This window comes from Vulpes vulpes, chromosome 5 (assembly GCF_048418805.1).
Source record: "Vulpes vulpes isolate BD-2025 chromosome 5, VulVul3, whole genome shotgun sequence".
Taxonomy (NCBI): domain Eukaryota; kingdom Metazoa; phylum Chordata; class Mammalia; order Carnivora; family Canidae; genus Vulpes; species Vulpes vulpes.
Genome location: NC_132784.1, coordinates 106,204,033 through 106,230,811, shown reverse-complemented (window position 1 = coordinate 106,230,811; position 26,779 = coordinate 106,204,033). Strand labels below are relative to the sequence as shown.

General features: G+C 41.1%; 2 protein-coding genes across 5 annotated transcripts in view; one reads left to right on the top strand and one right to left on the bottom strand.

The window, feature by feature from the left end:
• Positions 1-25,109, top strand: part of RAB3GAP2 (RAB3 GTPase activating non-catalytic protein subunit 2) — a 98,762-nt gene extending 73,653 nt beyond the window's left edge. Inside the window, exons 22-35 of one of the 4 annotated variants that reach the window (XM_072759555.1) lie at positions 1,797-1,902; positions 3,433-3,593; positions 4,696-4,924; positions 8,810-8,923; positions 9,088-9,194; positions 11,631-11,697; positions 13,387-13,457; positions 16,063-16,098; positions 16,202-16,276; positions 16,785-17,003; positions 19,679-19,768; positions 20,015-20,236; positions 21,783-21,941; positions 22,143-25,109. In XM_072759555.1, coding sequence (XP_072615656.1) covers positions 1,797-1,902; positions 3,433-3,593; positions 4,696-4,924; positions 8,810-8,923; positions 9,088-9,194; positions 11,631-11,697; positions 13,387-13,457; positions 16,063-16,098; positions 16,202-16,276; positions 16,785-17,003; positions 19,679-19,768; positions 20,015-20,236; positions 21,783-21,941; positions 22,143-22,298 — 1,812 coding nt within the window. In that variant the 3' untranslated portion in view covers positions 22,299-25,109. Of the gene's footprint in view, positions 1-1,796; positions 1,903-3,432; positions 3,594-4,695; positions 4,925-8,809; positions 8,984-9,087; positions 9,195-11,630; positions 11,698-13,386; positions 13,458-16,062; positions 16,099-16,201; positions 16,286-16,784; positions 17,004-19,678; positions 19,769-20,014; positions 20,237-21,782; positions 21,942-22,142 lie in introns of all 4 variants that reach the window. The other 3 variants (XM_025991300.2, XM_025991299.2, XM_025991298.2) reach the window with 3 other exon arrangements.
• A 211-nt stretch (positions 25,110-25,320) lies between these two features.
• IARS2 (isoleucyl-tRNA synthetase 2, mitochondrial) overlaps positions 25,321-26,779 on the bottom strand; it is a 61,269-nt gene continuing 59,810 nt past the window's right edge. The window contains exon 23 of the mRNA XM_025991301.2: positions 25,321-25,793. Coding sequence (XP_025847086.2) covers positions 25,651-25,793 — 143 coding nt within the window. The 3' untranslated portion in view covers positions 25,321-25,650. The remainder of the gene's footprint in view (positions 25,794-26,779) is intronic.

Genomic DNA, 26,779 nt, shown 5'->3' with positions numbered 1-26,779 from the left:
CCCTTTGGGTTGTCCATGTTTTGAGCATTTTGAAACTTTGTTGCTGGTGTAGAGATGAATCAAGCTTTGCAAGACATAAACCCATAGATGTGTTTAGAAACCTGGTGTGCTCTTAAAATATTCCTGGTCATATATTTTGTGCCTAAAATTAATCAGAATGAACCCAAAAGATAAATTCTACCTTCCCCCCTCATTTCCTTTTGATTTGTTTTCATAGCCCATGTGTGTTCAAAATACCAAGACAGGCTGTTTTCCAATTGGTTTTGGAGTGTCTTTGTTGCCTATACAGGCAACTCATTTTTTAGCTTGCCTAGTAGTTATAATAAGTAGCAGTGTTGTGTGAGGTAAGGAGAAGGTCAAGAAGAGAAGAGGGAATCACCTTGATAAGTGGATAAAGTCAGTCAAAATTTTGTGGACCACACAGGGTGTGTTGTGTGGCAAGTGGAATGAACGTGGTATAATATGACCCCATTTTTATCAAGCAGTGACCACCTCTCCCCCATGCCAGCCCCATAATGCTCTGTGTATAGCTGTACTTAGAAATACACAGACAAATATGAAAGCACATGTCTTACATATATATTGTCTTACAAATCTACAAATTATGAAAGCCCATGTTTGGTTATAAAAAAAAAAAAAACAGGTTTCTGGATAGGATGAGATAGAAAGGAGGCTGACATAGGAAGGGACATAGAGGGTTAAACTGAAAAAGGAGAATAGACTCCTTTTGAAAGTGTATTTTTTACTTGTACATATTATACATACATGCCTATATATACAGGTACAGTTTTTTAAAGAGAAAAAAAACATGCATGTGAGAGTCAGGCACATCTTGGTTCAGACTTCAGTCCTGACTCATTAGCTACATGGTGCTGGGTAAGTTACTTTTCCTTTTCATCATTTGTAAAATCCGGGAGACCATCCCTGCCACAAGGTTGTTGGGATTGACCAGGGTGATGCCTGGCAAGTACTTCCATCTTCTGGCCTTTGAGTTGTTCTCCTAAGTTAATTTCCTTCACACACTACTTCCAACTTCTACTTTTCTGAATTTTTGAAAACTATTTGTACTAATATATTTAAACTGGTAGTCAACCTTTTATTTTCAAGGTTTTTTTTTTCTTACATGAATGTCCTGCAGAATTAAAGCAACCACGCCTTTCATAAACACCCGTACTGGCAGGTGTGATGCCATGCCATTCAACTTCTCATAATCCCAGAATTATCTATGTACACATTTTGTACATCTTAAAATATTTAAGAAGATATGTTGGTTCATAGGCATCTTAAAAGTCACTTATATTGACTTTGGTGTTTTTGCTTAAAATCTGTTTCTCATGACTTATTAGTGAGTTAAAAACTAGAATCTGATAGTTTACATACCTGTTCACCATTGCCAAGTCCACAGCACCTTGTGGCCAATGTCGAATAAGGTCCGCAGCTCCAGATCCTTCCTTTCCTCCAATCAGCCGAGTGGCTTCTTGCCAATCTACAGCTAATTTAGGCTAACTTGGTAGTAATCTTTCTGGCAATATGCTCCCTAATCAAAGCTTAACCTGGAAGGCAGTACTTATCCCAAAGAAGAAATGGAAATGGTGAAATTTACATATCTGACAGATGATAAAGAATCTCTTAAGTAGACAGAGTACCTTGTTCTACCCCTCATGTTATGTGACGTAATAAGCAGCCCCTTATTTTTCACCCTGAAGGACGAAATCACTCATAAACACATGTGTTCTCTTGAAAATTACAACATTTTGTTTTTCTTATTACTGAGAATGACTTAAATTTAATTTCAGTCTCTGCTCCTGAGTGTTTGGCTTTCTAAGGAAAAGGATATTTTGGATAAACCACAATCTGTGTGCTGTCTTCATACGATGCTGTCCCTCCTAAGCAAGATGAAAGGTAACATGCTGGTGGATGTTGCAGTTCCGTGGGCCCTGAGATGCAGGCTGCTGCTCTTAGAGATGTAGATTATTATATGAAAAACCACATAAATGGGAGGGGAGGATGCTTTCTGTTAGTAAAAGGAGTGTACGCTACAGTATCCAGAACATTTCTCTAGGGATCTTTTAAAAAATATTTAAAAATATTTCTATTAATATTTCTATTAATAAATAGAAAGCTCTCAATGCATTCAAAGTATGCTTTATAAAAATTAAATTCATACTTCATCATCAAAAATAATGTGATACAGGCAGCCTGGGTGGCTCAGTGGTTTAGCGCCACCTTCAGCCCAGGGTGTGATCCTGGAGACCTGGGATCAAGTCCCATGTTGGGCTCCCTGTATGGAGCCTGCTTCTCCCTCTGCCTGTGTCTCTGCCTCTCTCTCTCTCTCTTTCTCTCTCTCTTTCTCTGTCTCTCTGTCTCTCATGAATAAATAAATAAATCTTTTAAAAAATGTGATATGAACAACGCATTTTTATTTTTTATTTTTTTAAAGATTTATTCATGAGAGATGCAGAGAGAGAGAGAGAGAGAGAGAGAGAGAGAGAGAGGCAGAGGGAGAAGCAGGCTCCATGCAAGGAGTCTGACATGGGACTTGATCCCGGGTCTCCAGGATCAATCACATCCTGGACTGAAGGTGGCGCTAAACCGCGAGCCACCGGGGCTGCCCTTTATTTATTTTTTTAGTAAGATTTTATTTATTTATTCATGAGAGACACACAGAGAGAAAGAGTTAGAGACACAGGCAGAGAGAGAAGCAGGCTCCATGCAGGGAGCCCGATGTGGGACTCGATCCTGGGTCTCCAGGATCAGGCCCTGGGGTGAAGGCGGTGCTAAACCGCTGAGCCACCGGGGCTGCCTGAACAATGTATTTTTAATTCATTGAGATAAATCATATGATCTTTGGTAGAGGTAATTTTTAAAATTCTTTTTGACCTCATTAGAATAATCTATTTTATATTATATATAATATATATAGTCTGTTTTACTAGAACATTATTTAACATTTTATTAAAACATTCAATAGTAGTTTTCAGCAATGATGAAAATATTCCAGAGATTTAAATATTCCAGAGATTTAAAGTTGATTCAGAAGCAAAACAACTAACACAACCTAAATAAATGGAATATAAATATTCTGATAAAAGAAGTTGTGGAAGGTGCTTGGGTGACTCGGTTAAGCATCTGCCTTCTGCTCAGGTCATGATCCTGGAGTCATAGGATCAAGCCCCATGTCAGGCTCCATGCTCAGCAGGGAGCCTGCTTCTCCCTCTCCCTCTGCCTCTTATGCTTATGCTCTCTCTCTCTCTCTCTCTCTCTCTCTGTCAAATAAATAAAATCTTTTAAAAAGTTGTGAATTTCTTTTCTAATTCAGAAATATACAAGTATATCACTGAGATATTTAGTTTCAGTGTATGTTTAATGTTAAAGATTGAACAGAAAGAATTGACAAGTTGAGTTTCTTTAACTTTCTCCTTTTGCCTTTAGTGGCCATCGACGAGACCTGGGATTCCCAGTCTGTGTCCCCTTGGTGGCAGCAGATGCGCACAGCTTGTATTCAGTCTGAGAACAATGGCGCTGCCCTGTTGTCTGCACATGTTGGGCATTCCGTTGCCGCACAGATCTCAAACAGTATGACTGAGAAAAAAGTAAGTGAGAAAGGGGCGTACCTGTCCTTGGATAAGCTGGATTTGTACCTGCCCAGCCTGCTGAGGGGCTGCTTTGCCTTGCCTGGGGCTGCAGTGTCTTTGGTGTTATGGAACATCTCGAGTTTGAAATGTGCGTCCAGCAGGTTCTCATTTGTCTTTTGCGGAGTGAGGGGTGCAGCCCTTAACTTGTTTATTCAGATGACATGCATATTTGAACTTTTCCATTACCTCGTACTTTTCATCTCGAGGGGAAAAGTACTGTAGTTGGAGGGCAGAGATGTGACTCTGCCAATGGCACGTGATTTGTGGTAAGTCCCTTAAACATGAGCTTCCTGCTTCAGGTTCCTCATCTGAAGGGGGTCAGGGTTAGACTGCATTATTTCTGAGGTCCGTTGGTACTCTGAAGTTCTGTAGTTGTATTTATAGCCCTCCCCTTTTATAAACAAAAGTTGTTTTGGGCAAGTAGTGTTTAAGGATTCAAATAAAAGTTTTCTTTTGACCTTTTGCTTTGTGGTTTTCCCTCATCTCTTGAAGACTCAAATTTATTAAAAAAAAAAAAAAAACAGGCATCTCTTGTATCTCATGGTAGATCAAATAATTTTTTTCTAGAGGGTTGTTGCATTTAATCAGATGAGTCACTGAAATAGGCCTGTAGAGATTCACTTAACATTGTGAGTCTCAGTAGTATGTATGCTAAATTTAATATTACTGGCCTAAGATGTTTATGATAATGGAGAGAAAAGAAATTTGAGACACATTTTGTATATTGGTGGGTGCGTTCTCAAAAGTACACTACTAGCACTATCCCGGTACTGACAGAAAAAACCGTGGCCCTTGTCAAGGATGGCTCTGCACACTTGTCGAAGTACACACTGGGTGAATCAGGCGTTGCTGCAGGTCTTTCTGTAAATGTCCAAACTCTGTCACTGTTGCCCGCGAGTCAGTCATGTTCCATCCAGCTCCGTAGTAATATTCGGGAATCTGCATCTGTGTGCTGCTGTGATGTATCCTTACTGTCCGTCAGCTTTCAGGTTAAAAGCTCATTTAAGTGAATGCTGATCCAGAATCTTTGCCAGAATATCACCGGTACATTTTGTGTTAGTTTTCCCAGACAGTTTTGGGTGCTGATTCTGAGGCCCTCACTGATTCCTGGGAGGCCCTTTCTCTTGACACTGAGTATTGGAAGCTTCTGCTGAAACAGCTGGAGGATTGTCTCATACTTCAGACCCTACTTCACAGCAAAGCAAACACATCAACCTGCAAAGTGTCGTCGCTGCAGGCTGAGCCACTCCCGAGGCTTTCTGTCAAAAAGTTATTAGAAGGAGGAAAGGGTAAGCTGATGTTTATTTATTTGAGCATTGTGCCTATGTATCTGTATGTTATGGTGTGGGCATTTCTGGTAGTTTTTATAGAAATGATGCAAGAATAAGGAAGGAGAAATATATTCAGATTTTAAAAAATTAACCCACCACATATTTCTTCTCAGTCAACCTTCTCAGAGTCTTATCTTGTTGGTCCCCTGCTCAGGAATCCCCACTACTTCCTCTGCCTTAGAAAATTAGCCATTCTCAAAGAGTGGTCAAGAGGACCTCAAGAGCCCTCCCTTTCCCAACTTCATGTCTGTGGGAGGCTAGATTTCCCCCCTGTGCTGCAACCAGAACAGATCACAGTAGATGGAATGCAGAAGTTGATTGGAGAGGGAGGCCCCTGGGTGGCTCAGGCCATTAAACTTCTGACTCTTGATTTTGACTCAGGTCATGACATCAGGTTGTGAGCCCTGCGTCTGGTTCCACACTCAATGGAGAGTCTGCTTGGGATTCTGTCTCCCTCTTCCTCTGCCCCTCCCCTCCACCCTGCAAGCTCTCGAGCTCTCTCTTTCTCTCTCAAATACATAAATCTTAAAAAAATAATAATCTGATTGGAGAATCCAGTTATAAGGAAAACAAAGAGGTTTGCAAAGATGTAGTGTTATTCCTCTCACTATATGTCTTTTCTTGCTTGGGATATAGAGTTATTTTCATAAAATGTTACTAACATGTAATAGGTTTATCATTTGTATTTAAAATGAATTAATAAAAATATTTTAAATTTTCTGTTTTGATTTCTAATACCATAAATATCAACAAATATGACCCATAAGCTAAAGTTCTTCATCAGTAATTTTTAAGAGTTTAAGGAGATCCCAAGACTAGAGAACTTCTGGAACAAATATAAACACCTTCTGTAAGAACTTTTCGCTTCCAACCCATTTTTCCATTTCTTGCTTGTTGCTTGATAGTGGTTTGAATGAAGCATCTGTGATTTCCCGTCTCTGGATCTGAGCCTTCCCCCCCAACCCACCTGTCTCATGCTAGATTCTAAATTGTACTTACTCCCCATTCAAGGCCTAGCTCAAAAGCTACCTCCTCCAAGAAACTGCTCATGATCCATCAGCTGCAAATTTTCTCTTCTTCCTAATTTCCACAGAACTTTATACTTCTGTGATTTATTACTGTTTACTGTCCTGGAATCATTGTGTTCCTGTGCTTATATCCTGCACAACTGTAAACATCTTAAATTTTTAGTTGTCCTTATGTTACTTTCTTTTTACCAGCAGCTCTGTCAGTCATTTGATACTGGAATGTCTGTATTCCTGGATTTATAAATACCCATATATTTATAGATTTTTATATAGTTAACTTGTTTTCTCATTCTTTATAAGATTTGTAAGCTTTGGCCTGAGAGGCAGGCTTTAGGAGCTGGTCTCAAGGAACATAGGCTGTGGATGCCATCTTGGCCTTGTCTCAGTTTGCCAGTATAACCAGAAAGAACTTAGACACTTGTATGGAACCCTGATTTTGGTGACTGCCACCCAGGGGACACCTCCAGATCACCTGGCTCTGGTGACCAGTGGGGCTTATGCTTGCGGTCTCACAGGACTATATAGATTTACATACTTTTTAAAAGCTGATGCCTGATAGGGCACCTGGGTGGTATAGTCAGTTCAGCATCTGACTCTTGGTTTTGGCTCAGGTCTTGATCTCAGGGTTGTGAAATCAAGCCCCATATCGAGCTCTGTGCTCAGCCTGGAGTTTGCTTGAGATTCTCTCTCTCTCTGCCCCTCTCACTTGTGTTCTCTCTCTCTTTCAAATAAATAAATCTTTTTAAAAAACAACAACTGGTGCTTGAGGGTTCTGGCTTTCTGTCAGCCTGAATCAGGTTGTTAAGATCCTCCCTTATGGGACACTGGCAGGTCTTGGCATATCCTCAGCTCCTGGGAACTATTAAAAATATACTGGGTAGCTTGGATAAGCCCAGAGGTTTGAGAGACAACCAAGAGCCAAGGCAGGATTGAATGACAATCAATTGAATGCATCTCCTACACAAGGCCACTCCTTCGAGACTGGGGGAGGTGGGTTCCATCTGCTGTGTAGAAACCAACACAGAGCTTCAAGAAAAAGGAAGAAATAGAGAAATAGGTTCCAGTGAAAGAACAAAATAAAACTTGAGAGAGGGGTGGAAAAAAACAAACCTTAATCAAATGGAGATGAGTCATTTACCTGATAAAAAGTTCCATGTTATGATCATAAAAATGCTCACCAAACTGGAGAGAAAAATGAATGAACACAGTGATAACTTCAAGGAGATGGAAAATAAAGGAAAGGACCAAGTAGACATCACAGAGCTGAAGAATACAATCCCTAAACTCAGTATCCCCTAGAGGGTTTCAGCAGCAGACTCGGTGAAGCAGAAGAAAGGACCAGTGAACTCAAAGACGGGGGTATAGAACTCACCCAGTCAGACTGTTACAGAGGTAAGTTGTTACATCTAAGCTCATGGTAACCACACAGCAACAACGTTTAGTAAATACGCAAAAGGGAGGGAGGACTATAAGCACACCACCAAAGAAAGTTATCAAACCACAGAGGAAAAGAGCAAGAAGAATAAAGGAAGAAAGGAACTGTGAAAACAGAAAACAATTAGCATGGCAACAAGCAGATACCAATCAGTAATTAATTATAAATGTGCTAAATTCTCCAGTCAAAAGACAGAATGTGGCTGAATGGGTTAAAAAAAAAAAAAAAAAAAACCCTACATACATGCTGCCTTGAGACTCACTTTATTTATTTATTTATTTTTTTTATTTATTTTTTTTTTTTAATTTTTTTTTGAGACTCACTTTAGATAAGTCAACACACACAGACTGAAATTGAAAGGATGGGAAAAGATACTCCATGTGAATGGGAACCTTTTTTTTTTTTAAGTTTAAATAAGTTTTTTTTTTTTTAAAGGCCTGTGAAAAATTCTGAATTGTAAATCCTACGCTCCATGGTGCCACCTGCTGATAGGGTAGGACCGTCACTGTGACATTAACCTAAGTAACAGAATTGAGGGTTTGATTCTGGAATGGAAACAACCAAATGATTTGCGAGTCAAACCTAAGAAATTGGAGTACCCAGCTCACTGCTGTCATTTATTATCACTGATAATTGTGATTTCACTGTGAAGTGTTCTTTTTGTAGAAAGGTTTATATTGAGTCAAAATAGGAAGAAAGACTAGGTTTTAGTAAATTACAGAAGAATGTATAATTTATTTCCGGTAATAAACAGAACTCTTTGTCTTGAGTGTTTTTCAGTTTACATTTATAATTTTTTGACAAACACGAGGTAGCACCATGGTTCTTAGACATGGCTAAATTTTGCCCTTAAGTATTCCATGTAGACAAATTAGTTGACTATTAAAAGTAATATGTTGCCCTAAAAACCCTAGAAAGGCATCATGCTAATCAGTCTATTTCAATTATATTTAAATGAAAGTGTTTTAGGGGTGCCTGGGTGGCTCAGTCCATTAAGCATCTGCCTTCAGCATGGTTCTGGGATCTAGACCCAATGTCTGAGTTCCCTGCTCAATGGGGAGTCTGCTTCTCCCTCTCCCAATCCCCCTTCCCATGCTTATGCGCTCACTCTTGCTCACTGTCTTAAATAAAATCTTAAAAAAAATAAATGAAAGTGTTTTGAAGATGTATTATTCATCCTTTCATCTGTGTCTGGTACAATACGTTTTGAATTTGTGGACAATGATACTATGTGGTGAGCAGACAAATCTATATACTTGTATTTATCTAATAATTTATAGGAGTACAGAGATGCTTTTAGGTATCAGGTATCTCACTTGCCCTCACTGTCTTTGGTAAACACTGTAAATTTTCATTTTCTTTCTTGTCTCCAAACTGTAGGTGGCATTGCAGACAGTGTAGCCAAGTGGATATTTAAACAGGACTTCAGCCCTGCAATATTAAAACTGGCTAATAAGGAAAGAGATGCAGAAAACCCAGATGAACCCAAAGAAGGTATTAACAGAGGTTTATTTGAGGTGTCAGAGGTGGAGATGAACCTAGGAGCTATACCAGGTAATACATAAACATGAAGAAATATGCAATCAGAGCAGAGGAGAGGTGGCTGAGTCTTTGTTAAAGAAAGAATAACAAATATATTGCTCTCTTGTGGCTTTCAGACTTGCTGCATTTAGCCTATAAGCAGTTTCCTTGTAGCCTTGAGCTAGACGTGCTACATGCACATTGCTGTTGGGAGTATGTTGTTCAATGGAATAAAGATCCAGAGGTAAGATTCTTGCTCTTTCTTTCATTTTAATTCTGTGGTTGTGCTCATGCTGTGCATATGTGGGACTGTTTGATTCAGGAACTTACTGTAAACACTGGACTTTCCCCCTTTGGGATACCTCTGTTCTAGGAGATGTGCTAGGCCTTTTCTTGCATTCTCTCTCACGATCCTCACAGAGAACATGTGAGGTGTGGATATTGTCACGAGGAGAACACTAGGCTCAGAAAAGTTCAGTTCTATGCCCAAAGGCACATTGCTAAGTCAGGGTTTTGACCAGGATTTAATTAAGCGTAGGTTTCTCTGTGGTTAAAGACAGTGTTTTGTCCTACTCCCGGTTAGGTTATGGTAAGTATATTTTTTATTTACTTTTGAATTCCTACATGAGATGGCATATACTAGAAGGTTTTTAATATGATAGTTATCATGGTAAAAGGGTAAAGATCCCAATGTTAACTTAGTGTCTGCTTCTTTAGATATATATCCCTGTGTGTGTTCATCACTTCTCTTAGGTTTGCCTCAGAAAAATCAAGAAAGCCACGTTGTGTACAACGCTGACTCTAGTCCAGGATTAGCCTAACTGCCCTTCCAGCTCTGTGCTGGAGCATGATTTTCTGCTGCTTTTCTCTCCAGGACATTCATAGTCTGCAGCAGAATAGGGAGAAGGGCCCTGGAATTTGTGACAGGAGACCTGGAATTTGTGACAAGTGTCTGCGTTTGGGCCAGTCACTGAATCTCTGAACCTGTTTGTTTCTCCCTCAACCTATTTAAAATGAAGGTGTCAATCCTTCAGGATTGATGCCAGGATCAAGTAAAATGTAAAAACAGGATAGATAGTCCTCTTTGCCAATAAGTCACTTAGGTCTCCCTGGTCAGTGCTCTGGTGAATTATCCCTCTCAAAGCAAAATATCGTCCTTATGTCAAGTTACATGTCTCACTAATGAACTAATTCACACACTAATACAATAATGATACTTTTCCTCCAAAAAGAATGTCTTTAATATATAATCACTTACATATTAAAGGAAAATATTTTTTAATATAAAATGCTTTAAACAAAGGAATGGTTTTTGATCAATTAAATGTTAACCAAAAAGTGATGTTAGGACGGGGGACCCTCTTGATGCCCCTTGAGTCACCCTCTTCAGTAGCCCACTCTGCAGCCAGAATGGCAATTATGTTGGGGCTCTCTACTTAAATGGAAAATTTTTCCTACATGAGAAAAGAATGTTAGGGCTATAATAAGGACAAAATAATTTCTAAAATCTGGATAAATTAATACCAGATTCAGGTCTAACAAAGTGCTATGTAAGAGGAAAACTCTGTTTTACATCATTTGTTATTAACCAAAGGCAGCCTACAGACACAGAGAGCCACATCGCCTCTCCTCACAAGGTGTATGACCTCTGGGACACTTCTGAATCCTTTGTTCTTGATTTTCTACTAAAAGTAAATGAGGACTCTAGCTGTCTTATAAAGTTGTAGCAGTTTATGGAGAAAATGCATGTATCATGCCTGACATTTTGATTAATGTTATCATTGTCAATTGAAATTGTTTACATTTCAAATAAGTGGTCATTTTTCTTTCTTTTCTTGTTAATTCTCCTTGCTCCATCCAACCCCTACCCCGGTTCCACCATTTTTCACACACAGCTTCATTAGGATCAAAACACTTGAAATCACCTTTGGAAAATTGCTAACACCAGGATATATTAGCAGAGGTGACATGTTTGATGTTTGTACAGCCTATAAAATTATTTAGGAACTATCTGGATAATCTCATCAGTTTTACATGCTATATTTGAGTGTTAATATGTAAGCAACTACCTTGATTAGAAGGAGTTGAATTTCTAACGTCCTCTCTGATCATGTTTCCCATCATTGCTTTAGTTGTTTTCCTTGGCACCTATCACTAATCTACTATATATTTAGCTCCCTTGGTAGAATGTAACCTTAGTGAGGGCTAGGATTTGGGTCTCTGTTCATTACAGTATCTCTGGTGCCTCAAATAGCCTGGTGCATAGTAGTTGCTCAATAACTATTTGTTGAATAATGAATGAATGATATTTGTGAAGAAGTAAACTCAACATTTTCACATCTGTGTGAAATTCAAGTATTTATTAGACAAAATATTGCTGTTATGTACAAAATATTGCTATTATGTACAAGCCACAGTAAATTTTGATTCCAGATGTCAGCATATATGACCTGGGGGTTTCTAGGTATCAGTCATCATATAGGTAATGTGAATTTAAGAGAGACCATTGACACTATCCTATGAAAAATCCTCTCTTACCTAATACTTCCATGTTCTTATCACCACATTCTTTGACAGCTTCATGCAGAAATTTATGTAAAAAGTCACCATTTGTATTGGAAACATCTGTTAAATGATACCTCTTCTTTTCTCTCTCTCTCTTTTTCTCCCTATATGTAAGGAAGCACGTTTTTTCGTTAGGTCGATAGAACACTTGAAGCACATTCTTAACGCGCATGTTCAGAATGGTAAGTAAATAGATGCTAAAACATAGCTGGTGGGGACCAAAGAAGCAGGAATCTTTAAGTTCACATTCTGTTCAGTTTTTATTTGATGGTGCTACCATCCAACACATAACTGTGTATGTGTATTGTGACGTGCAAAGCACTGGCTCTTTTAATTACTTGGAAAAATGCTATGCAGAAGGGGATGAGAGGGGAGAAGTAAGGAGAATATTAGACATAAACCACTGATTTTCTGTTTTGGTCACAGGTAGATAAGGAAAAGAGGGATGGGCTTCTCAGGACTGAAGTTGCTGATGAAAAAGTTAGGTAGCCAAGAGCCTAATAAACTACCTAGTACTTCTTTTTAAGTCCCTGTGACGTGGGGACTACTGATGTCTCCTTGACAAAATGTCACAAATTGTTATGGAAAAATTGTAAACAGGCTCCTGGGTCCATTAAATAGATAGATGGGTTTCCCTGGAAGAATTAATGGAGGAGCTCGGCACGAGCCTAGTTATTTTACTAAGTGGTGAAACTAGATGTTGAGCGACATAAGACGGAGGTATCAAGTTGGTGTCTGCGTGATGAATTTTGGGGAAGCTACTCATTTATTCTTTACCGGTACTACCTTCTCACAGGTGGTATGATTCAAATTGGAGAAATTCTAAAATATTTCTCTCATTTTATGTGACGAGAACTTGAAAATTTTATTTATTCATCTCTTAGATCTTACCTTTTCTTAGGAGGAAAAAAGAAGATTTAAAGTGACTCATTTGGAAAATATGGTCTAGAGAATTCTATCCTTAGTTGATAATTTAAAATTAAGTCACTACTAACTTCAGGCTAGTATTTCTTTAAGTAAGAACTTACCCGTTTGTACAGTGAGTCAGCCTCCTGGCCTCCCCACAGCCTCTGAGGCCCTCACCCCTAGATACAGAAGCAGCCACCTGGGTAGTACTGACCACATGGGAAATGTCATGTTTAAGCTGCCTGACAGCACTTTCAGAAATGTTAATGCCATGGTTTATTGAGTATAGAAGCATATAGCATATATTTCTTGTTTGGTTTTTATATTTTTATTTTTTAATACTTCCTTATATGTCACTTTAGTTGGTGATTACATAGGTAAAAATTGATTTTGGGCATTGGGTTGTTTCTCTTGTTTAGCTATTTTGAATAATGCTGTTCTCAACACTCATCTTTGTGTTCCTTTAGACAATAGAATCGCTGGGTCATATGGTAGACATGTAGTTAGCTTTAGAAGATATGTCCAAACAGGTGGTTTACCAAGTGGTTTCCAAGTGGTTTACCGCTTTCTGATGCCCCCAGCAATCTGTGAGCATTCCAGTGGTTTCCTTATCTTCTCCAACACTTGGTGCCATCTATTAAAAAAAAAATTTTTTTTTTTAGTCTTTGTGTTGGTTGTGTATTGAAATTTCTTTGTGATTTTAATTTGTATTTCTCCCATAACTAATTATATAATTATCTTTACACTTACTGGCCATTTAGATATCATCTTACACAGCTCAGTTCTAATTATCATTGAAGATAAAGGTTTTTATTACTTTATAAATATCGCATAAAATGTAAGAAATGATATCTACATAAATAGCCCATATAGTTTTATAAGTTTAAGGAAGACAGTAATTTGTTAAGAATGATAAAATCGGAAACAGACAAGCCTTCTATTTACTACTTTTACTTGCCATCTAGGCATTGCTCTGATGATGTGGAATACGTTCTTGGTTAAAAGGTTTTCTGCTGCTACATACTTGATGGATAAGGTAATTTTAAATTTCATGTATGTGTTTATTTTGTTTCCTTGGTTATTGATACTAGAGTATTTACAGTGGGCCTTGTTAGACTATTTTTTATTTGATATTACATTTTACTAATGCTCAGTTAAATGTGCCTAGTGCTGGCATTTTGATGACCTGGAGAAGAACCTTCCAGATCCTTGAGAGTACTGTACTTTAAAAGCCTCTAAGCAAAGAGAGTAGGACTCATGGTTGCTTGAGGGAAGGAGTTGCACCTTATTTTTAATTAAAGTGTACAGATGTACAATTTACTCTTCAATCTTTGGATGTAGGATCAAGGTATTTTCTTTGAATGGGGTCAGCTGCCATCCTACTTTTAAGTTTTCCTACGTAAAGCTCACCCCAAAGGCCTTGCATATGATTTCTAGATCCCAGTTCTTTAAAGTTGTGATGCAGTCTGAGTGCAAAATCTTTAGATTTTAAAATTTATGCTCTCATCTTTGTAGTTGCTTCCTCTGCATCTAATCCAGTAGAGCTAGGAGTCAGCTACTCTGTATGTCTTTAAAGCATGCAACCTAGTATAACAACTCCCTTTTTTTCCTCACATTTTATCAGTTACTTAAGTTACATAATTAGAATATTACATATTAAAACCAGCCTAAATAGCTTTAGGGACAAACATAGCATGTGGGCATAGAACTCAGCTGATGGCAGCTGCGAGCTTGCTGGGTGCCCTGGGCCCCATCAGTGTGTTCCCAGGCCAGTCAAGAATGTAGGTTTATCTAGCATCAGTTACGTGGATGTCAGGAGAGTTATCACTACAATTACAACACGTTCTTTCAAATGTACAGTGACAGACATTCCTAAACCCTGAGCCACACTACATTCAGACCCCTTGGGCCACAGCTCCACTGAAAATGCTTTCTTTGCTGTTATTGGTAATAGGTTTTCTAGTGAAACCTGATTTTTCTTGTGTGCTCACCTTCCTTGCCCGCTTAAATGTTTCTTTTTTTCCAACTTGCTCCTTGGGGCCTTTCTGATACTGCTCTGTCCTCCTTTACATCTGTCGCTCTTTTGGGAGAACAATAGTGCGAAGCCTTTTGCATGTATGTTACCATTGAGTTTTATAGTATTCTCACATCAGCGGTCACATTTGAGCCCCACAACTTGGATTTGAATTTAAACTGTCCTGAATAGGAGGCAGAGAGTTTTGATGATCCATTCGATAAATATTTATTGTAAGGATCTCTTATGTGCCAAGGACTGTGCTAAGTCCTGTGGTTACAGAGCTAAAAGTCTCAGCCCCTGCCCTCCAAGAACTCCCAGTCCAAAAGATAAATAGGGTGCTTCGGAGACTGAGAAGAGGAGGTAAATAAATAACAAGTGAAAGGGAAGTCTTCTGAGCTGAATCTTGGAGGATGGGTATATATGAAGCAGTGGGTGAGAAGAAATCATATTCCAGCCGAATACATGTTTGATACAGAGCTGCGGGTAGGTTGGTGTGCTGGAGGACGGGCTGTAGGAAGGAGCTCCGGGGAGCAGACCGTGAAGCATTTCCCATGCGGGCTGTGGATTTGGGGTTTTCTAACGATCTGTGTAAACTGCTTAGCCTAGGGTCTGGCACATCTGGTGAGGGCTCAGTAAGTGGTAGCTGTTCTTTTATCTGGAAGACACTGGGGCAGTTTTAAGCAGAAGAATGATATGTTCAGATTTGCATTTTAAAAGATGATTCTTTTAAAATGGTGAAATATGTCGGGGTTGGGATGGGCTGAGTTTGGTTGTTTGAAGGCCACTGCAGTGACCTCAGGGAGGTAATGAGGCAGGGGCCTGGGTGCTGGAGCCCCGTCTCCCCTGATTTATCACTGCCTCCTGGGAATTCGTATCAAGTGACGTACCTTCCATCTCCCACTTACTACCCTCTCTAAAGTATACAGTAGAATACTTAGTATACTAAGTACTTACTGAATCGAGAAAATCAGCCAATTTTCTGAGTCAGGAATATAACTTCTGCATTAGATTGTTTTTCCCCTCCTTCTGACCATTTAAATTTTTTTTTAATTTTTATTTACTTATGATAGTCACACAGAGAGAGAGGCAGAGACACAGGCAGAGGGAGAAGTAGGCTCCATGCACCAGGAGCCCGATGTGGGATTCGATCCCGGGTCTCCAGGATCGCGCCCTGGGCCAAAGGCAGGCGCCAAACCGCTGCGCCACCCAGGGATCCCTCCTTGTGACCATTTAAAATTATTGTGTATCTTTATCAACAAGCAAAATTCTTAGCTCCTCTTTATTCAGAACCTTGAGTTTGGTTCTGGGTTTTAAGGCAACAAGTCGTTTGATTGTACAAAGTGAGGACCAAATTTTTAGAGGGTTTCTTAAAATTTAATTCAAAAATAAGTTTTGCAAAAGGATTACTTGTGAGCCCAGTGACATATTTTTCATAATATAGTTTTAAGTTCCACCACAAAGTTAATTGCATTTTGTTATAAATGAGTAGAACCAACATTTATTTATAGGTGAGTTTGTATTTTTTTGTTTGCTTACTTTTTACTTTCTGTGCCATACTACCATAGTAATGCCTTTTTATTTAAACTGTTAAATAAATATAGTATTTTATATCCTGTTGTCTTAGGTTGGAAAATCACCAAAGGATAGGTTATGCCGAAGGGTAAGTGAATTTCCCATAACTAGAGGTACAGCTGTTCATCTTGCACTTTGCATAGAAAACCTTGTCTCGGGCATGCGCTAATCGTGTTCCTTTGTAAAAACAGGATGTGGGGATGAGTGACACAGCAATGACATCTTTCCTTGGCTCCTGCTTGGATCTTCTTCAAACTTTAATGGAGGTAAAAGAGGTATATTTTCATTCTGAACTGCCTCTGAGGTATTAAATGTTTTTAAAATCTTTGGACTTAGGAAAGGACTATAGAAAGAAGTTTTTTTCATTTATTCATTTCTAAGTTTTGACTTAGGCTCCCCAAAAAGTGTTTTTTTTTTAAATATTTTTTTTCTTTACTTATTTATGATAGTCACAGAGAGAGAGAGAGAGAGAGAGGCAGAGACACAGGCAGAGGGAGAAGCAGGCTCCATGCACCGGGAGCCCGATGTGGGATTCGATCCCGGGTCTCCAGGATCGCGCCCTGGGCCAAAGGCAGGCGCCAAACCACTGTGCCACTCAGGGATCCCTCAAATAGTGTTTTCTTACAAAAAAAGTTAGATTTGATTTTTTTGTTGTTGTAATTTGGGAGAGAAAAGGGCTTTGCACTTCCCTACTTGTAAGCTGTTAAGGTATTTATTTTGCAAGCTGTCATTTCTCCGATTCTGAACACGATTCTCTGTTCTCCACACGTGTAGGCCGATGTGAGCAGGGATGAAATGCAAGTGCCTGTCCTGGACACGGAGGATGCGTGGCTCTCTGTCGAAGGACCAATCTCCATAGTGGAACTGGCCCTCGAACAGAAACACATCCACTACCCTCTGGTGGAGCACCATTCTGTCCTGTGCTCCATCCTGTATGCGGTTATGAGGTTTTCTCTGAAGACTGTGAAGCCACTTTCACTCTTTGATAGTAAGGTAAGTGCCCGAAGGACTTCCGAGCCATCTTGCCGCTGAGGGATTAGCAGGCGCAGGCAGGACAATAAGCAGGACTGTCTTGTTCAATAGAAGTTGCTCAGTACTTCTGTGACGTGTAGGGGGTCACCCGCTGGGGGCGCTCTGCTCGCTATCCCTGGCCTGTAGTTCTGGCTCACCTTCACTGTTCTGGTTCCGTCATTTTGCCCTAGCAGCTGTCTGCCATTCTCCTTCTGCATCTTCTTGGACAGACTCATTTACTCCCTCTTGTGTATCTGCAGGCCTCACCTGTTAACTAAATTCGAACCGTATATATATTTTTTAAGATTTATTAGAGAGAGAGCGTGTGCACATGAGCACAAGCAGGAAGGACAGAGGGAAAGAGAGAATCTCAAGCAGACTCTGTTCTGAGCACAGAGCCCAGTGCAGGCTCCGACTCACAGTCGTGAGATCATGACGTGAGCCTACATCGAGAGTCAGACGTTTAACCTGCTGCCCCACCCAGGCGCCCCTGCAGCGCCTATTTCTACTGAATGCCTCTTAGAATGTGCTCTGTGGCTTCAGACACCCCTTACCTGGCATACACCTCCACCCCTCGCCCCCACCTGCCATTGACCTAAACTGCGGTTCCTCCTGAACCCCCAGGGGGCTGGTGCTCACTGTGGGCCGCCTCAGGTGCAGAGCCGTGAGGTGCCCTAACTCACTTCCCTTCGGCCCCCGATCGGCTGTCATTCTTGTCAGCTCTTCCTTACATCCTATCTGTCCCTCCCTCTCCATCACTAGGGCTCTAGTCTGTTTAAGGAAAAACCAAAATGAAGTGCCTGGCTCAGTACTCCCCTCAACAAGGGGATTTGTGAAGCCAGAACACAGCCAGAATTGGACAAGCCTATGGTGCCACCAGCCTCAGTGCCTCTCACGCTGAGGGGCCTGAGACCATTGGAGACTCCCACGCACACAGAGGCAGTGCAGTTGGGCTAGTGAGTCGAACCCCAGCTCTGCCATCTACAAGCCTCAGCTTTCTTATTCAGAAGTGCTCATTCCAGGGTTGTTGTCCCTAGGGTTATTGTGAGGGTAAGTGACATACTGCACATGAAGTGCTTGGCACCGTGTGCAGTGTAGTAAATGATAAATGGTGCTTCACATGTGCATGCATCTCCCCCACCCCAAAGGCCCTCGTGTAGAGCTAGACCCTTAGAATAACTTAGACCACTGCATGGGAACTATAGAGTCACAGACTGTGTGTGTGGGGTCAGTATGTGCAAAAAAATTTTTTTTTAATTTTTATTTATTTATGATAGTCACACACACAGAGAGAGAGAGAGGCAGAGACATAGGCAGAGGGAGAAGCAGGCTCCATGCACCGGGAGCCCGACGTGGGATTCAATCCCGAGTCTCCAGGATCGCGCCCTGGGCCAAAGGCAGGCGCTAAACCGCTGTGCCACCCAGGGAACTTTTTTTTAAAGATTTTATTTATTTATTTGATGAGGGAAGAGAAGGAGCCAAGTCGGGGCAGGGAGGGGCAGAAGGACAAGCAGACTCCCTGCTGAGCACAGAGCCCAATGTGGGGCTCAGTCCCAGGACCCTGAGATCATGACCTGACCTGAAGACAGACGCATAACTGAGCCACCGGGTGCCCCTGTGGAAAAACTGTACACCAGTGATGTCCAAAATGCAGTGGGTTGCCCTAGGACACCTGCTGTTCCTCATCGCTAAAGGATGAGTAGCTTCATCCTAATGGGCAGTCACACTAGATGACCTGTAGTTGGGAGATTATTTCATCTAGAAAGTCCAATAGAAGACACCTGGGATGACCTCAGGTGGAAACACAGTAGTCTGGGACGATGGCGTTGCTTGTTAACCCAGGTAACCTGGTGGGAAGCGGTAGGCCTGGCATGAGGGCCCGAGCCTTTCTGACCTCCGGAGGCCAGCACTCTTTGCTCTGTATCACATTTCCTCCCAAGGAATTTCTGAAACCCAGCTTTCTGATGTTCTGCTTTGGCTTTTCAACAGGGTGTCTTCAAACAATTGAACAAGTGTTATTAAAAGGATGCAGAGACACACTGTGTCTTACTTACCTATTACTGCAAAACAAAGTACCTCAAAATTTAGTGGATGAAAACAACAGACATTTACTGCCATTTTTGTGGGTCAGGAATCTGGGTCCCCCCCCCGCATTGAGTCGTCTGTAGCTCAGTGTCTCACGCATCTGTAGTTGGGGTTTCAGCCCATCTCAAGCCCCCACTGGGTGGAGACGGGATCCCCTGGCAATCTTACACGATTGTGGGCAAGACTATTCTTGCCACGTGCACCTCTCCAGAATAGGCCAGGTCACACCATGGCAGCCGGCTCCCTCCGAGCAAGTGAGAGTGAAGAGGAGCACCCAGGGCAGAAGCTCCAGCCCTTTTGTAATGTGATTGTGAACATGGCACGCTACCATCTGCCTCACTCTGCCGGCCAGGCATGCGGACCAGGAGAAGGGGATCGTACGTCAGGGTCCGCCCACCACATACTGGATAATGCTCTAAGGGGTAACTGAATACAGTCCTAAAATGTTACTGTTCGAGAAGACAGATCAACCATGAGTCACTGATGAAATGACTTCAGTTTTTAAATCTTTTGTCCTGCCCTTAATAATAATCCATACTCATCTGTTTTCTTGGTATATTCTCTCTCTTTAGGGGAAAAATGCATTCTTCAAAGACCTAACTTCAATTCAGTTATTACCTAGTGGGGAGATGGATCCAAATTTTATTTCTGTACGACAACAGGTAAATTACATTGATTTTATTTTTGTTTCTCAGAAGAAAACAGTAAATCAAAAATTTAGCTGACCTTAAAGGATGACCACTTTCAAGGTATTCTTGAAAGCTAATTTCCCTTTCAGTGGTACATTTCTTTTTGGTAATCTTTTTAATTTCTGTGGAAAAGCCAACCTCATTGACAAGAAAGCCAGTTACTTAGACATTTTTTTACTGATGCACACTGACCATGCTCTGTCCTCCTCCGTTTGCAAGTTCTTACTGAAAGTCGTCAGTGCGGCTGTCCAGGCCCAGCATTTAGCTGTGAAGGATGGAGAGTCCTCAGAAGAGGCACCGACCACTCCTTTTGGGAAGGACCAAGATTGGCCAGTTCTAGCTGTGGATTTGGCTCATCACCTGCAAGTCAGTGAAGATGCTGTTCGAAGGCATTACGTGAGCGAACTCTACAACTATGGTGTGGACCACTTAGGAGAGGAGGTGAGCTCACCCTGTGAGCGGGGGCTCAAATGACCAAAATTAGAGTTGGAGTGACAAATCCATGACCAAAATTAGAGTTGGAGTGACAAATCCATAAAGGCTCCAATAAAGGTTTTTGCTTTTCCTTTTGTTAGGACTTCTGAACACAAAAACAACAGAATATTAAAATCTAAAACTGTAGGGCACCTGGGTGGCTCAGTCGGTTAAGCATCTGCCTTCAGTTCAGATCGTGATCTCAGGGTCCTGGGATCAAGCCCCACATCAGGCTTCCTGCTCAGCAGGCAGTCTGCTTCTCCCTCTGCCTCTCCCCCTGCTTGTAATCTCTCACTCTCACACACTCTTTCTCTCTCAAATAAATAAATAAAATATTAAATATAAAACTGTAGTCAAACTCCTGTTTCTGGTCTGTGTTTAATAAACCCCTGCAGTGTGCCAGGCCTGTACTGTGCAGAGGCACACAAAACAGACAAGGCTCCTTCCTCATGGAATTGATGGTCTATTTAGAAGCCAGAAAGCAAAAAAAAAAAAAAAAAAAAAAAAAAAGAAGCCAGAAAGCATGTTGGATTTTTTTTTTTTTTTTTTTTTTTTTTTTTTTTTTTTTTTTGAGCCAGCATGCAAACATTGGTAGGGTCGGGGTGAGAAACTTAAGCAGGCCTCATGCCCAGCAGGGAGCCCAGTGCAGGGCTTGATCTCATGACCCTGAGATCATGATCTGAGCCGAAATCAAGAGTCGGACGCCCGACTGAGCCCCGCAGGCACTGCAAGCGTGCTAAATTTTGTACTGAGTGATAAACGTTGTGAAGAAAAATAGGATCATGTGAATAAACAGGAGCTACTACATATGGTGGTCAGAGGTGACCTCTGAACTGAGTCCCAAGGAGAAGATGCAGCCAGTCACCCAGGAAACTGGGGCAACAATGCCTGAGGCAGAAGTGCTGAGAAGGTCCAAGGGCCTGGGGCAAGACTAGCTTGGCAGGGCCAGAGACCAGAGGGCCAAGCGGGGGACCACGCATGGCAGGCCAGGATAAAGAAGTGGGAGAGGACTGGGCAGGTGGGCAGGGGGAGATCGCATACTTCATAGTGCATGGTTTTTCACAGTATTTTCAGAAGCCGTTAGGTTTTAAGTAGTCACGATGTGATTTAATTCCATTTTTTTGCCATAAACTTAAAAAAATGATTTTTACAGTCATACTGAATTAAAAAATTAGGGTGATAGGCACTAAGGAGGGCACCTAATGGAATAAGCACTGGGTGTTGGCAAACTGAATTTAAATAAAATATTTTTTAAAAAATTAGAGGAGATAAGAATGAGGCAGTGAGCAGAAATTTGAATTTTGAACACGAAATTTGATTTGGACTTTCTTTTGGGTGTACACATGGCCACAGCTGAAAGATGAACTAGAAGCTCTTGACTGGCAAAGCCTTTCCTAGAGTAAGCCATGTGCTGGAGTAAGCCAGCCGTGTGCCAGGGTCAGCCAGCCGTGTGCCAGGGTCAGCCGGCCGCATGGCCGCTCTTACTGTGCCCCCGTCCATGCGCCCCCCGCAGGCCATTCTCCAGGTCCAGGACAAGGAGGTCCTGGCCTCGCAGCTGCTGGTGTTAACGGGGCAGAGACTGGCTCACGCGCTCCTCCACACGCAGACGAAGGAAGGGATGGAGCTGCTCGCCAGACTTCCACCCACTCTCTGTACTTGGCTCAAGGCCATGGTAAGTACAGGAGGCTGAGCGACCAGGTCACTGGGTGCTCTCCTAGATGCACGTTTACTAACAGTTGGGGAGAAACTCTAAGCAGCAGGCCTAAGTGGGTTCCAGAGCACTTACTGGGCAATCTCTATCCCGACCCCTCTTAAGGGAGGAAGCGTTACTGCTGTGCGGTGCTGATGGGTTATTCTTGTGTCCCGTTTGCAGAATCCCCAAGATCTTCAAAACACGGATGTGCCAATCGCAACAACGGCTAAATTAGTAACTAAAGTAATCGAGCTTTTACCAGAAAACCACGGGCAATATGGTTTAGCCTTACACCTCATTGAGGCTGTGGAAGCCATCTCTCTCCCTTCCTTATGACCCTTCAGTACTGAAAACGGTCTAAAACCGTGTGACTCTCTTAGTGCATGGTAATTTTACATAGTAAGATCTGGAATTTTATGGAGGAAGTGTATGTCTTTCTTCTTTTGTAAAATAAAAAATACATACTACTTTTTAAAAGTGCAGTCCTGGCTAAATTCCACTCCTTTGGTTAACATTGGAGGTAAAATACAAACAAATATCAATTATACCATTAATTACTAACAGATGTTTTACTGTTTATTTCTAATTTAAGCACTTAAGTAGCTTAATGGGTAAACTTTGCTATTTCAAATGGGTTATAATTTACAGATTATGTTCTTATTATCAGATTCTATATTTCGTACTTGAAATGTTATTGTAGTTAAATTTAAATGTGTTCATGTATAGTCCCCATCAGTAAAATTAGAGAACCATCCACTCGCTTTTGTCGGCATGCTTAAATCCAACATACTGGGCTGCTGCCTGGAGTTCTGGATGCGGACAGGTTCTTTCCCAGAGGTTATGCTGCCGCCACCGGAGGAGGATGACCTTGCTTTGGAGGAGGAATGGGTTCGAGATCATCATATTCATCAGAAAGGACACTGAACAGAACCCTTAACCTGTTGTACTTGCCAAAGTTGAGAATCTGAGATGCAAGCAACAAAGCAAAATTAATTACAGTGTAAGTTAAGATTTACTTTTTGCCAAGATTCAAAGTTGTATCCACATCAGGTAATTGTAAAAATGTATTATCTTGTAAAATTTATGTTTAAAAAAAAGGGCAAAGATGCTAAAAATTTAAGTCCAATTTATTTTTCCTACGAGTGTTTAGAAATGTCTGCTTCTGGGATACGGTAACGTTATCTGTTCTTGGGAATAATACAGAAAAGGTCTAGTGATATTACAGCTTTGCAAACCTACCTCACAGCTGGGTTGAGAGAATAAAATACAACTAATTTTGTACCCTAGAGTGCCTAGAGCAGTCCAAGTGCTGAATAATTATTTGTCGATTAAAACCAGATTAACCAAAACTCTATAAAAAGTGCTTTGAGCTCTACAAATACCGAGTATTTATTACGGTGTATCTTTGGAATGTAGCCATACGGTGCAATTATCGATCTCTGTCATGGATCACGATTGTTATTCATAGTAACTCATTGTGATAAAGAAGTTTGTTGCTTCACGTATTTGTAAGAAGCCAACTTTAGCAACTTGTGGAGTTGAGGAATATGCCCCTCAAGAATATAAAGAAAAGTCTCATGTTTGAGAATATCCCAGTGTAAATTCTTTTTAACTGAAGGATCACACCCAAATAAGAATAATTGTCTAAAACTTAATGATTACCATTTACTTTAAAAATCTTGAAAGATAAAGCTTTAAGACATCTTGAATATTTGGGTGAGGGCCTGGAAGTCTGATGGAGATACACGCTCTGTCCAGTAGCAGCACGGAACAGGTCCTTTACGCTGGTCCAGCCTCTCAGCCTCTGCTTGGATCTCCGCAGGCCCGTCCAGACGCAGTCATAGATTTCTTGTAAACCGGCCTAGCTTTATGTAGTCATGTTACATGCATTCTAAAAGATTCGTTCTTCCTGTGATTTTTCTAAATACTCAGAAAGTAGTTACGAATTTTGGAGGCTGGCCAAAGAAACTTTAAATCCTCACTTTGATTCTATTATCACTTTTGGGGGGAGAGGGAGTACCTAATAAACATGTTAGATGATAAAGCTGGTTAGACTCATTCTGGTAGGAAACATAAACTTGGGGATTGTTGAGATTATTAATAAGCTGAAATATGGCTCATAGGATCATAACAAATCATTGAATTACAAACCTGTAGTTACATTTGTAATCCTAAGATTTACCATTCAAGGAATTTTAAGGCAATTCTGAGTTATAAGGTTAATAAAAGCAGTTAAATGTCTTACTGTTTCATCAAGGGCTTTTTTAAAATAAATCTGAGAGAAGAAATACCTATGTACACATTCTGTAACAATGAAGAGCCACAAATAAAAATTAGATTTCATGAAGAATGGGTGATTTCTGAAACAAAGGTGGGTCGCACTTCCTGCTTGGAAGCCAGTAACTAGTAGTGTCTCTCCAGAGAGAACTCCCACCCACGCCCCACGCCCCACACACCTTTCTTCACCTAGGCATCAACAGTAACCTAGGCATCTGTACCTTGTTAAATTCCACTGCATAATGCTGAAGGAAACAGAAGTGTTTTCAAATAATCATAACTTCTACATTACAGGTTGTGTTTAGATGTAGAACTTAGAAGAGCCACATAAACATAGGTGAAGAGGAACATAGCACCGACCTTCTAAATGCTTCATACTTTTGCAAAAAGAAAATAAGAAATGGAGAGTTTCACCTTTGGTAGAAAAATTCATCTAAGGTCAAAGTAAGCACTATTACATTTAAATTGCTTTTTTTTTTTTTAATGGTTGATTACAACTTAAAATTAAAACAGATTTAATAATATTAAGCTTTCATGGAATATAATGTTCACTTAAGAGTTGCTGTGGTTCATTCATTTATAAGAGACAGATATTTTTAAAGTACTCCATAGCAACAGCGAAAACCCTCCCTCACCCTGACAGGAATGAATTTGTTGGGCTTCTAAAAGTTGTCTGCTGAATAGAATTAGTCGTCCCTGTAAAGGTTTTAATCCAATCCTGAACTGTTTATAAAATGCTGTTACCTACTGTAATGTACTGTAAGTAGTGACATTCTGTACATACTTCTATTTTCTGTGTCTGTTCATTGTTGTGAACTTATGTATATTAGTGAAATAAATTTTCAGCTTTCATGTTTCAACATTCATAAATATAAGTATTTATATTTTGTTTCCTCCTCTTGTGCAAGAATAACAAGTTCGGTGATGTTTTCTTTCTAATGCAAACAAAAAAACCTAACTGTTGCACAAAGGATAATGTTCACTAGTGAGGCCGAATGAAATCTTTTTTTCTAAGGGAAACGCACCTCTGCCATTCTCCTCGGAGACCATATTTTTTTACTTGATTTTTGCAACTTCAGAATCAATTTCCAGATGCCTTTATTTTTAGACATTATAGAACTTAAATACTGAGTCAAGAAGCTTTATAAAATATAAAACTTTTCTGGTCAGCCACATTTAAAGTCACACATTCTTCAGTGTATCTGTTCTCAATAAATCCATTATGGATATGTGTAGGTCCATCTGCATATTTAGGTACAGGAAAAGCTTGTAATTCTGAATTTGCCCCTTACACTACTGCTCCTCCACTCACGACCTAAATCTAGGCTTGCTTCTTCCTGGTGTTGTGAAGAGTCCATTGGAACTCTCAACGCCTTCTTGCTCACAGAGCTGCCGCCAGCACGCTGAGCTCTTACTTTCCGTTGACGACTTCTGCGCATCGGGGGCAGAGTGTATCTGAAGACTCAGCTGTGTACTTCCAACAACGAGGGCATTTTTCTTTGGTAGTTGGCATGACAATTACTTTATATGAAGACTCTTCGCGAATATCACCACCTGTGAGAAAGATTCAGGAAGACACTGAGGGGCGTTCACCTGGTCTCCCTATTTCCTATCGACTGACTGGTTTTGCCAGTGTTCCTTTTTCAAAGCTTTCTCCCTCCCTTGGGTAAAGCCAGTCCGTATGACTTCGTTTCCCACATTCCGTCACCAGCTGTGACATGGACTCACACCCCGACCACTGAAGACCGCTGAGGAAGCAGAAACCCTGAGAGGTTAACGGATTCTCCCCGGGTCTCGGAGTTCTGATCTCCTCAGGCAGCGCAGGCCTCTAGCTCTTCATCTGGGCACCGTTCTGATAAGTGACCCTCCTGCTACAGCTACACAAGAGTTGTAGAAAGAGCCAAACCACGGTGACAACTGCAGTGTCCCCACATAAACCTTGGTGTAGGGGCGTCTGGGGTCGGGCTCCAAGCAGGATGTGGAGCCCGCCTAGGATTCTCTCTAGCTGTCCCTCTGCCCCTCCCTCCACATCTCGCCCCTACCTCAAAAAAGAAAAAAAAATTCTTGGTTTAGACAAAAGGAGACAAAAATGTCTCCACTGTCAATACTCCCAGACTTCAGAGTGAATTTATTACAGTAAGGAAAGTTACTTTCTAGCCGTCAGACGAAGAATGTACGTTCACACTTTCAAAAGCTGGTGAGCATCTTTACTACCTGGTCAGTGCTTCCAGGCCTCACATGTAGACTGAGGCCCATGATGGGGCCTCCCACCTCCTGAAGGCACCTAAACACCTCGAGGAACACAGGCAGGTCACCGTTCCCACAGGGTCATGTTTCCGTGCACACCGCCGCGGGGAATGAACAAGGCCGACAAAAATCCTCTCTCAAATGCCCGCGAGCCGTCTGCTCACGAGATGCCATGGTGGGAAGGGCTCTGTCCAACTTCTCAGCCCTGCGTTAAGAACGGCTAGCTCTTCATGTACGGTGTGCAAGGGAGAAATTTCAGAGTCCACACCGGGGCGGGAGCAACCTAGGCAGTC